The following is an 11,819-nucleotide window of genomic DNA, read 5'->3' on the forward strand; positions in this document are numbered from 1 at the left end:
ATGAACCACATATGTTAGTTTATCAGGTCATTTTTGTTTATTAGTATGGTTGAACTGGATCATCAAAGGTCAGCAGCAAAGAGACTGGATAATCAAATGGGATTTAATCATAGACTGTAATAAACTGAATTAAATACATAATTGTTATTGTTTTATTTAACAAATGTAATTATTGCAGTTTTGCGTTATTTACATTTAATCATTTAGCAGACGCTTTTATCCAAAGCGACATACAAATGAGAACAACAGAAGCAATCAGACCAACAAGAGAACAACAACAGTATACAAGTGCCATGAAAAGTCTCAGTTAGTCTAGTACAGAACACATAGCCAGGTTTTTTTTTTTTTTTTTTTTTTTTAAAGAATATGATAGACAAGAAAAGGTAAGTACTAGTATTAGTTGGTTAAGTACTGAAAATGAGTAAAGACTCAGCTGTACGAATTGAGATTGGGAGGTCATTCCACCAGCTGGGCGCAGTCCAGGAAAAGGTCCGTGAGAGTGATTTTGAACTTCTTTGGGATGGCACCACAAGGCATCGTTCACTTGCAAACTTCGGGAGGGCACATAAGATTTAACCAGTGAGTTTAGGTATGTTGGTGCCGTGCCAGTGGACGTCTTGTAGGCAAGCATCAGTACCTTGAATTTGATGCGAGCGGTTACTGTTAGCCAGTGTAACCTGATGAGGAGAGGAGTAACATGAGCTTTTTTTGGCTCATTGAAGACAACCCTCGCTGCTGCATTCTGGATCATTTGCAGAGGCTTGACAGTACATGCAGGAAGGCCCGCCAGGAGAGCATTACAATAGTCCAGTCTGGAGAGAACAAGAGCTTGGACAAGAAGTTGGGTTGCTTGCTCTGACAGGAAGGGTCTAATCTTCCTCATGTTGTATAATGCAAATCTGTAGGACCGGGTCGTTGTAGCAATGTGGTCTGTGAAGCTTAACTGATGATCCATCACAACTCCTAGGTTTCTGGCTGTCCTGGAAGGAGTTATGGTTGACGAACCCAGCTATATAGAGGAGTTGTGATGAAATGATGGGTTAGCCTGAATCACCAGCAGTTCAGTCTTTGTAAGGTTGAGCTGAAGGTGATGGTCATTCGTCCAGCTAGAAATGTCACTCAGACAGGCTGAAATGCGAGCAACTACTGTCGGGTCACCTGGTTGGAATGAAAAGTAGAGTTGGGTGTCATCAGCGTAGCAGTGATAAGAAAAGCCATGCTTCTGAATGACAGATCCTAATGACGTCATGTCATATAAAGGTGTTATATTCTGCATTTCACTGTTTTGAATAATTTTGATGAATACAGAATCCGTTTTTTTTTTTTTTTTTTTTGAGGAAGAAGAATTAATGCATTTGTTCAAAGAGTGCATACAAAGCCTCTGTACTTCCGATTTCTCTCAACATGGGGACCAGAGACCTTTGAGTAAATTCATGGGAAACAAAGTAACTGGTGTTACTAATTTGAAAGAGTAACTGGTGTTTGTTTTCTAAATTAAAAAGTAATGCATTACTTTACTTGGAAAAAAGTAATCTAATTATGTAACTTGCGTTACTGGTAACATGTTACCCACAACACTGATAGTATGAATATGAAAAATTATTATAGGTGTAGCGTAGTGATTCAGAATAAGCTAAAAACACGGTTTGGAAAATGGATTCATGATGTACTCGCTTTTTAAGTGAATTTTGTAAATTGTGAATACTAAAGAAAGTTACAGACTGCAGCTTTAAATGTAATCTTTAACAAATCTCAAAATGAATTTTAGTGTTATGATATGTGCAATACAAATACACTTCAAATACAGATGTGTCTACACTTTATTATTTTGCCCAACATGAGCTCCATGAGCTGGGTGTTTATTCCCATTTAGCGTTTTTTGGTGCCCCTGGACAGTTTCGGGCTGGCTTCAGGTTTCTGACTTCTCGTTTTGGCTTCAGAAGGGGTGCTGGGGGCCTTGTGTGGGGGTGCAATGTTCTTCTTGCTCGCTGTAAATAAATATAACCAGAGATTAGAAACGGATCAGTTCATACTGTATTTACATTAAAAAAAAAAAAGATTTCACAACAGGTTCGAGTTGAATTTGCCAAGTTGACCAACAAAAAGCTGCTGGATTTGAAAGTGACTTGTTTGAGTGGTGCTTCATACAAGTCATTGACTACTTCACTGTCTCATACAAGCATTATCATTCAATACTGACAATACACAACAGACAATAGAACGTATTGCCTGCAAATTTTTGAAGGAAAAACTTACACTTGGTCTCCACACTGGGCTGAGCCTGTAGCTGCCTCTCCAGATCTTGTATCTTGTCCAGAGCTGCCTGCAGGTCTTCCTCTGCCTTTAGTGCTCGTACCTCCACGCTGATAGCTCGCGTCTCTACATCCCTGGACAATACAGCTTATATAGAGACCACTACAGATCTGATTAAAGGATTAGTTTAATTCTAGGATAAATAAGTTCCTGATAACTTACTAAACCCCATATCATCCAAGATTTTCATGTCTTTCTTTCTTCAGTCAAAAATAAATTGAGGTTTGCGAGGAACATATTCCAGGGTTTTTCTCCATATAGTGGACTTCAACAGGGACCAACAGGTTGAAGGTCCGAATTGCAGTTTCATTGCAGCTTCAAAGGGCTTTTCTTAGAAAATGACAATCATTTCACTAGATGGGACCCTTATTCCTTGGCTGGGATTGTGTACAGTCCTTTCAAGACCATCAACCTGTTGGTCCGTGGTGAAGTCCACTATATGGAAAAAAATCATGGAATGTTTTCCTCAAAGACCTTATTTTCTTTTCAGCTGAAGAAAGAAAGACATGAACATCTTGGATGACATGGGAGTGAGTAAATTATATATATTTTTTATTCTGGAAGTGAACGAATCCTTTAAGAAGAAATTTTACTTCTAATACTTACAGAAGCTCTTGCTGAAGAGTTCTCACTGTTTCTAATGCATCCAAGGCTTCCTTGGCATTTTTAGTGTGAGGGGATACCACAAGTTCTTCAGTCTGGAAAATAATAAGAAAAGGTTTATGCCTTACACTCTGTAGATGGAAAACTGATGGAGATGGTTTCGGCCAACTCACCCCTGTAAGTTCGACAGTGTCCTCTCCTAAGTTCTTCTCAGTGATATTGCCATCATAACCAACTAGCTTCATGACTGGGTCATTTTTGTCATGTCTGCTGGCCTTTTCTTCCGCCTGAGGAGGATTTGGTTTATTTATTTGGTGTTAATCCATGTAACCAAACTAGCTATATGGCTAGCAAGCTAATAGCTTGTATGGAAGAAAAATATTAGTTACATATTCATCAGCACTTTGGAAAGAATAAGGCCCAGTGGCGTCTTCTATGGTCAAGGGTTCCTCTTCATCTTCTTTGGTAGGTTCTTCTGGTTGTTGCTCAAGCTATAAAAATAAGAAGATATACAAGAAAGTTACTCACATTCTGCACAAGCATAGCTGTATCCTACCAGAGAGCCTATGCTGATTTTGCTCACTGGCTGTGGTACAATTTTTCCAGAAAGCTGCAGGTCCCCAGGGCTTCCCTTCACATCTGACAGTAGTATTCGACAGGCCTCCACCCACTCGCCACACTCTTTCTGAACAAACACAATCCATGGCATTACAGGTGAGAAGTGAATTTAAAAAGAGTAAACCTTGGTTGAGAAGAAGGGATTGTAAAGCACCTGAAGTTTAGCAAGTTGGTAGAGCTCATTCTCTGTGTCATTCTGAGTGGAGCTCTTCCGGATTGCCTCCTCCACAATAGCCTGACAAGAACTGCAGGACAATTTGTGTAAAGAATTTATGCCTTAGTATAAGCAGTTCAGGTATATCCTCTTGATGCATTGCGTTTAATGAGGTCACCTTGTGATGTACTTGGAGAAATAGTCAAGTTTCCCAGAAAGGTTCCTGGCATCCTCCTCCAGCTTCTGAACAGACACGTCCACAATGGTGTTTAATTCAGGCGTTGGAAGATTCGGTTCTTGGACTGGCACCATCAGTAGCAGAAGGTCCACCATCCACCGAATCAACTTGGTGTGAAGAGAAGTGACCTGATAACACATGATGAGATCATCATTCATGGCATGGACCTTGGGCATCCAGTCCTGGTCCAGGAAATCCACCTTCCTGCTGAGTTTAAGTCGAATTGTGGTTAAACATCCCTGAACCAGGAAATCCAAAAATCTCAAAATGTCCTTGGCTGCATTTCCCAAAAGACTCGTAAGCATAAGTAGATCATAGAGACCACTGGTTCTAATGGTTTCTACAATAAACTTAGACTTACTGCATTTAGTAAATGCAGGTGTCCTGTCATAAGCCATGAGAGATGCTAATTTTAGTCTACGCCAGGTCTGTTGGATCTAAACTCTGTAGGAGAATGACCTCCATGAACAGGAGTGGACATCCCTGACTAAGGGAATGCAAGAAACGTTATGCAGTCCTGGGTTGTACCTCCTCATGAAGTCTCATATTTTCACAGTTGAAAAAGTTTTCTTGAGAGAACCGGAATTCCTTCATTGCCTTTAAGACATCATCCATTTCAATCCTGTCACAGATACAAACAGGGAAATTGGACATGGTTTAACCACAAACATGAATCAAGTCCTATATATCTTGTGTATTTTGTATCAAGTTTCTGCCCATGTTTCTGAGGGTCCATTTTGTTTAGGATGCTACCTTAAAATGCAGCCATCAATGTTGGCAGTAGACAAGGTGTCTCACTAGGTTTTGCAAGATAGCTATAATGTTTGATCCATGCATCTGTCTTACTTGGTGTGGGGTTTCTTTTTAACCCTGTCCCGTTCTGACTGTGTGCTGTCCACTAGTTGGAGAGCCTCCTTAGACAGATTCATCAAGTTGCCAAGAGTTCCCTCCAACTTGAGCCAATCACCCAAAGTCTGCTCCTCTGGAAGTCCACTCAAGGACTTTAATCTTCTTGACCAGAACTCCATATTTTCAATAAGCTGCATTAGGGTTGCGTGGATCCCTGAAAAAACAGCCAAGAGCTGACATAAATATCTATTAGAGAACCCAAACAAGACTATGTGAGGAACTAAAGAACTTGGTTCTCACCACTTTCTCCACTAATACGGATTCCCAGTTGGTTCTGGAGCTCTGTAATGGCCTTCGCAAGCTCCCTCATGGCCTCCTGGCCTTTAGGTGGCCCACCATCTGGCCCAGGGTGTCTCCTAAACAGCTGGAGACAAATCTCAATCCAGGACTCTTGAAGGTTTGTTAGCATTTCAAGTGTTTCCTGACCAGACACTAGGTCCACTCCTCCATATCGCTCACACTGCTGTGTCAACACCTGTAAGTGGATAGAGATAGCTAAAATTTTACATTGAAAGTGGAAAGTAGAGTAAGAAAAAAAAGATTGCTAACCTTTGACCATTGCTTCAGGTCTTGGGACAGCTCATCTTCTGAAGACTTGTCAACGTTCGTAGAAGGGTTCCTTATGACCCATATCAGAGCAAAGTTAATAAAGAAATAACTAAAATACAAAGAAAAAAGTATTTCCTTTACTGACCTTGATTTGTCTTCATAAAACTTGTGCCACTTGACAATGTTAGCACAGACACATTCTATGGTCTTGCGCTGCTTGCTTTCAGCCTCTCTGAGGTTCTCCATGAAGGTGGTCAGTTTCTCTTTCCACTGGTCAGTCAATTCCATGATTTGAGAAACATCCTCAGAGTCCTGTGCATAACAATAACATGGAACTAACATTACTCTACATGTCAATGTCTTGACAGGATGAGATATTAGGTATTTTAAGGACCTTTACTGTTAGGAGAACAATAAAATGATCTGCAGTCTTGGCCCAGGTCTGCCCACTAATATGTAGCCGTCTGACCAGATGAAGTTTATTTATCTTTATTATCTGAAAGAATTATGTGAGATATTTAGACCCAAATATTAGAAATTGTTTAAAAATAAAGTCAGAAGTGAATTGTCAAGCAGAATGCCACAAAGTCACCTTGACTGCAAGACTATAGGTGGCTTTTCTCCAGAGGTCCCTTTCTTCATATAGCTGAGACATCTGTCCTTCAAGTCTCCTTCGCTGCAGCTCATAAAGCTCATGGTACTCTGCTACAGTACTGCAGAAAATTCATTTTATTTAAACCAAACTGATATAAAGTTACAATGAATAGTATTAAATACAATGAGTCTGTATTAAACACTAGGGGCCAGATTTACTAACAGCTTGTGCCAGAAAGATAATACTGTCAGGACATACTAAAGATGCACAGTAAAGAATTATTACTGAAAAGGTAAGGACAGTTATTTTGTTGCCTGAACTTATTGAATATTAATTTGTAGGAGTCTCCCTTTCAGACGAAAAATTTATGGGAGGAGAGTATTAAAATTAATCACGCAACGCGATTTACTAACGTTTGCACTCATCAAAGTACTGGTATTTGTGCCATTATTTAACGCCCCAAAAAAGCATGTCTTAAACTATTTTGCGCCTGTGTTGTAAGTAGATCACCTGCACCTGATGAGCATCAGCTCTGCTTATTTCCAAAAACGCTATATTACGCTGAGTTTAGTAGCCTATATCACATTGGTCAATATGTAAAAGAGATGTTGCGTCTGTGTTCTTTAATTTGCGCATTGTTATTAAATCACCCTCAGAAATTTCCATGTCCATCGTAATTGCCCTCTAGTTCTAATTTGCCGTTTAGTAAATCTGGCCCTATGTTTAAGTATTATTTCACACACTTTGCATTGCGTTGCGACTCCTCCAGGGCTTTAGCGAGCTCCTCTTTGGCTTTCTCTGCCTCTTTGGACACATTCTCATCATGTTCTTTCATAGCACTCAGTTCCCTTTTACAGGTCAAATATACAAGGTTAGAACTAACACAAATCACACTCAGTTGACCATTTAGAAGTTGTAACCAGCTTACAAATTAAGCTTCGCAATGGAGCTTTTGAAGTGAATGATTTCTTCAGTGAGCCGGCGGTCTAGAGCCTTCTGCGCTAAGGTTTCTGTGTGCAGACCCTTCACCTGCCGCGGGATACGGTCAAGTAGAGCCACGTACCTCTCCCTGGACAAGTGGAAGAGGAAGTGAGGTCACTCTCTAATGGAAACCCAGAGAAAAAAGCAGGCAAAACTGTGATGCAGACCTGATCTTGGCGAGGAGCTGTCCTCTCTCGGCACATTCGACGCTGACCTGGCGGATTAGCTCGTGGAAGACTATGTTGTAGATGTTCTGCTCGATTTGAACCAGCTCCAGTAAATTTTCAATCTGAAACATGATAAATGTTCTATAAAGATACACTTTTGTATCATTGTAAATCATTATATTTAGTCATAATTGTATAAATCATTATTGTTAGCAAGCCAACCTACATAAATCTAAATAATAAAAAAAAAATTTATTTACGGTATTTATTTACGTTTTTACACTCAAAAATCCTTAAAAACTAACCTGCAAGAGTTTGATAGTGGCATTTTGGTGACTACAGTTATTTTAGTTTTGTAAATTATCATTGTAAAGCATTAAATTTAGTCGTAATTGTGAAAATCATTAGTGTAAATATACCAACCTATTGAAAATTTATTAATTTACTGATTGTATTTTTATTTTTTTAACTAACCTGTGAGAGTTCGGTTAGCTCTTGAAACTCTTGATTGACACCTGCTTTTTCCAACATTTTGTCCATCACTTTCATTAACTGTACCACCTCAAGACGGCCGCTGGGTTTCCTAGAGGTTGTGTAGACAATATTATAAATATTAATATTAATAATTTTAAAGAAAAAGAAAGAAAGTGGTTGTTTAGAAACTATAAACTATTAAAAATATTGATAATATTAATACTATTAATAATATTTTTAATAAATAACTTAGACATACATATAGCTTCCTAGTGGAAATATTTTATACATAAAATTTAAATATTATATTATAAATATTTAGAATATAATATTTATAAAAATATAATTTTATGAATTTATAAATATTATATTTGATATATAAATACGCTTATATTATTAATAATTTGAAATGAATACATATTTGGTTTCTTTGTGGTTTAAAAATATAAATATTTATATTATTAATATTATTAATAATATTTTTTTTTATCAAAGAACTAGACATACAGACATGGACAGATAGATAGATAGATAGATAGATAGATAGATAGATAGATAGATAGATAGATAGATAGATAGATAGATAGATTATATATTGTAGACTACAACTCACATTGATGGAAAGACTCTTAGTTTCTGTTTGTCATCTTCTAGGAGAACTGTGAATTTGCTATAAAAGAAATAAAAACAAATAAAGCAACTTGTTTAGCTGTAGAACAAGACGGATGTTCTTACAGACCAAAGCAGACTGACTTACTCATCATAGCACTGCAGTCCTTTAAGGCCTTTATTTTTTATGATGTGATATTCTTCCGGGATTAATGTTTCCAGTGAATGCACTTCCTTCAACCCAAAAAAACCCCCACAAAGTTTCAACATACAAAAAGATATAAAGAACTTGGCACCAAATTCAAGTTATTCTCCTATCACTTGCATTTTGATCTCCCTGAGCGGGGCTTTGTTCAGTCATTGGTGGGAGAGGCAATCGAGCATCACAGAGGAAGGAAATGTCTCTGTTCAGATTCAAACAAACACAGTGAGCTAGAAAATGTCTCAGTATCTTGTATATAAATGTATAAGGATTCATTCCAACCTTCCAGCTCCAGTCAGAGAGGTGGGCTGGTTGAGAAAGTATTGGTATTTCTTGCGTCTAGCTGGATGGTGCCACACTGCATCGGTGCGATGTATTAAACAAACCTGGGAGAAGAGGTAAAAAGAGATGATTGAGTTACTAGAAACAATTTGAGAAAGAAAAGGTGGAACAGACCTTGAAGTCCTTGGGAGTTTTGGTTAATCTGAGGGGTCCGAGTCTGTCTTGAGGACAGGTGGTGGATCTTAAAGTTGCGAGGAGCTCGTCTGGAATTAAATCATCACGCATTTGCAGGCTGCTTCGGTCTTTTACAGGTGTCCTCTCTCTCACCTGAGGAAGCTCGGCCACCACTAGACAGAGGAATCACATAAAAACATAACCTATGTAAGACAGAGACATTAAAGGGGGGTGAAATGCTATTTCATGCATACTGAGTTGTTTACACTGTTAAAGAGTTGGATTCCCATGCTAAACATGGACAAAGTTTCAAAAATTAAGTTGTACGTTTGAAGGAGTATTTCTGTTCCAAAAATACCTCTTCCGGTTTGTCACAAGTTTCGGAAAGTTTTTTTCGAGTATGGCTCTGTGTGACGTTAGATGGAGTGGAATTTCCTTATATGGGTCCTAAAGGAACTTCTGCCGGAAGAGCGCGCGCTCCCGTAGAGCAGAGCACTGAGAGAGCACAGACATTCACTGATCAGAGCGAGAGCGTCGCGAAATGTCACAAAAGGAGTGTATTTTTGGTTGCCAGGGCAAGACAACCCTGCACAGATTACCAAAAGAGAAACAGCATTAAGGGACCAGTGGATGGAGTTTATTTTTAAAGAGCATCAACGGAGTTGTGCAAGTGTTTGTGTTTGTTCCCTGCATTTCGAAGATGCTTGTTTTACAAACAAGGCCCAGTTTGACGACGGATTTGCACATCGTTTATTTCTTAAGGATGATGCAATCCCAACGAAAAAGGGTCACGATCGTGTGTTGGAACCGCAGGCGGTGAGTAAAACTGCTTCAAATATCTCTGCCTCCTTGTTAGTGCGTCCGCCTCCCATGCCGGAGACCCGGGTTCGAGCCCCGCTCGGAGCGAGTCGTTGCTGCTGCTGCTCTCGTTCAGTTTCAGCCTCGGGATCTGATTCTGGATCATAAATAAACGGCTGAATCTGACTGTTAGCCATGGTTTGTTTTGGATGATGTTTTTTTCCTCACGGTAAAGTCACAGCTTCCACACGCTCTCAACGCAAAAGCTTACTGGCGCTCGTGATTCTTTAGCTCCGCCCACACGTCACGCCTTCAGTCGGTCGTGTTTTTCTGGGAAAAATCGGTACAGACTATCTTTCTCTTATGAATATAATAACACTAAGGACTTTTTGGAGTTATGAAGGATGCAGTACTACTCTATAGGTACTCAAGATTAACAGGATATTGAGTGAAAATTAGCATTTCACCCCCCCTTTAAATAGACACCAAAATATTAAATATATTTTGTAGATTTAAAATATAATGTGTGTGTGTGTCTGTGTGTGTGTGTAAAAAAGATGGTAATAAATACATTTAGATGTGGCATAAATAAATATTTAACAAATATTCAGTGAATGAATGAATGAAATCAATGTAGTAAATGATGTGGAATAATAAATAAACAAAATATTAAGATGAATTAAGAACAAAGTTGGTGATTAGGCATAAATAAATAAACGTAAAAATAGAAGAAAGCCTTTGTGATGTGGCATATATAAATAAATGTTAAGTATTAGAAAAAAAAAACTCTGTACTCTGTGAATAAATAAGAAAGAAAGAAAGAAAGGTGGTGTCTTTTGGCCTGAAAATTAATATTAAGAATAATATAATTGTATAAGATGAAGAACAAAGTTGGTGCAACTTTCATAAATAAATTAATTAAAATAAACAAGTATAATAGAATAAAAAAAAAGGGCTATTAAGAATAACAAAGATTAAAGTTGGCGATATGAAAGAAAATAAATAAAGAAAATAAAAAAGAAAGAAAGGTGGTGATTTTTACCATGAAACATAAAATAGAAAAAGTTGAATCAGTAGGCTATTAAGGGTGCTGAACATTACTAATAACAAAGAATACTAGAAGTTGAAATGGAACAAACAAATGTTAAGAATAAAGTTGATGATGAGGATTTAAGAGCTTGAGCTGAACAATGAAGCCGGTGAGAGTTTTTGTTGTTGTTGTTGTTGACTCACCGTCAGCGACAGCAGCGCTGGATCTCCTCGTCCTGCGGCTCTCGGGCGTCGCTCGCTCCGCGGGAGACGCGCTGCAGCTGACGGACACCGACATACTCACACCGTCTAAACTCGCTGCTGGACACTGTTCACATGTGAGCAACCGCGGAAAAGACGCAAAGGCGCTACAACATTCAACTTTCTGCTGTGGCGCTCCAGATAACGCATAAAGTTTGGCTACTGTCTGCGCGAGAGCTGCTAACTCACTCCAAAACACGGTTAATGAAAGTTGGTTGTCATGGACGCGTCGCGTCACTACGTCACTCTCCCCAGTTACAGAATCACACGCGAAAGAGAGACTGCTCCATGAACACTAACTCGATTTCCTTTATCACTAGCATACGTTGATTCCTGTAGTAGTTAAACGAATCCTTTTTAAATATTCATAAGTTGTCTTATTAAAAATTTAGCAGTTCAGCCAAACAAATGAGTTGACGGTGTAACGTTACAGCTAGGAGAAGGGGAAAAAATTGTTGGTTGCTTGTTATGATTACCTCAAACTTAAATGATTAATATCATCCTCGATAATGAAAAAAAAAAGCTGAAATACATTAATTGTTGTCAATTGTTTTTTTATTTAACTTAAAATGTTTGTCCTGGATATAGCCCATTAAGTTGAAGTAGCCTTCCAAAATTACTAAACCCTGATATAAGAATAAAGCTATACAGAAAAGAAAAAGTAATAAAAATGATAACAGCACATTACAAAATTAATAAAATATAAACTTAAATATGAAAGATACTCTAATATCAGATAATAATAATAATAATAATAATAATAATAAGAATGATAAAGTCGGCTTTATCAATTGTGGCTAGTTATCTGATAAGCAACTGGCTAATATTAAAAGTTAATATTATTTTGTTAAAAAAAATAAAAC

The 11,819-nt window shown here is 38.2% G+C and overlaps 1 protein-coding gene across 1 annotated transcript; it reads right to left on the bottom strand.

The window, feature by feature from the left end:
* Positions 1–1,823: 1,823 nt before the first annotated feature.
* LOC113040545 (axonemal dynein light chain domain-containing protein 1-like) lies at positions 1,824–11,251 on the bottom strand. Its single transcript, XM_026198856.1, has 25 exons — positions 10,900–11,251; positions 8,869–9,041; positions 8,695–8,798; positions 8,536–8,614; positions 8,359–8,444; positions 8,215–8,271; positions 7,602–7,710; positions 7,128–7,249; positions 6,908–7,048; positions 6,723–6,827; positions 5,977–6,097; positions 5,779–5,880; positions 5,530–5,696; positions 5,385–5,454; positions 5,076–5,310; positions 4,773–4,989; positions 4,455–4,548; positions 3,867–4,054; positions 3,689–3,779; positions 3,500–3,601; positions 3,306–3,407; positions 3,090–3,203; positions 2,920–3,011; positions 2,257–2,387; positions 1,824–1,988 (listed from the first exon to the last, which is right to left on the bottom strand). The coding sequence occupies exons 1-25, from the start codon at positions 10,991–10,993 to the stop codon at positions 1,870–1,872; spliced, it is 3,015 nt and encodes a 1,004-aa protein (XP_026054641.1). The 5' UTR covers positions 10,994–11,251; the 3' UTR covers positions 1,824–1,869.
* Between the last annotated feature and the right edge of the window lie 568 nt (positions 11,252–11,819).

This window comes from Carassius auratus, chromosome 22, assembly GCF_003368295.1.
Source record: "Carassius auratus strain Wakin chromosome 22, ASM336829v1, whole genome shotgun sequence".
Lineage (NCBI taxonomy): Eukaryota > Metazoa > Chordata > Actinopteri > Cypriniformes > Cyprinidae > Carassius > Carassius auratus.

Coding starts and splice junctions, on each gene's coding strand:
- LOC113040545 (XM_026198856.1), bottom strand. CDS start 10,993: ATGTCGGTGTCCGTCAGCTGCAGCGCGTCTCCCGCGGAGCGAGCGACG. Junction 7,250..7,601: donor AGCTAACCGAACTCTCACAG/GTTAGTTAAAAA, acceptor ATCATGTTTCAG/ATTGAAAATTTACTGGAGCT. Junction 3,012..3,089: donor ACACTGTCGAACTTACAGGG/GTGAGTTGGCCG, acceptor ATTATTTTCCAG/ACTGAAGAACTTGTGGTATC.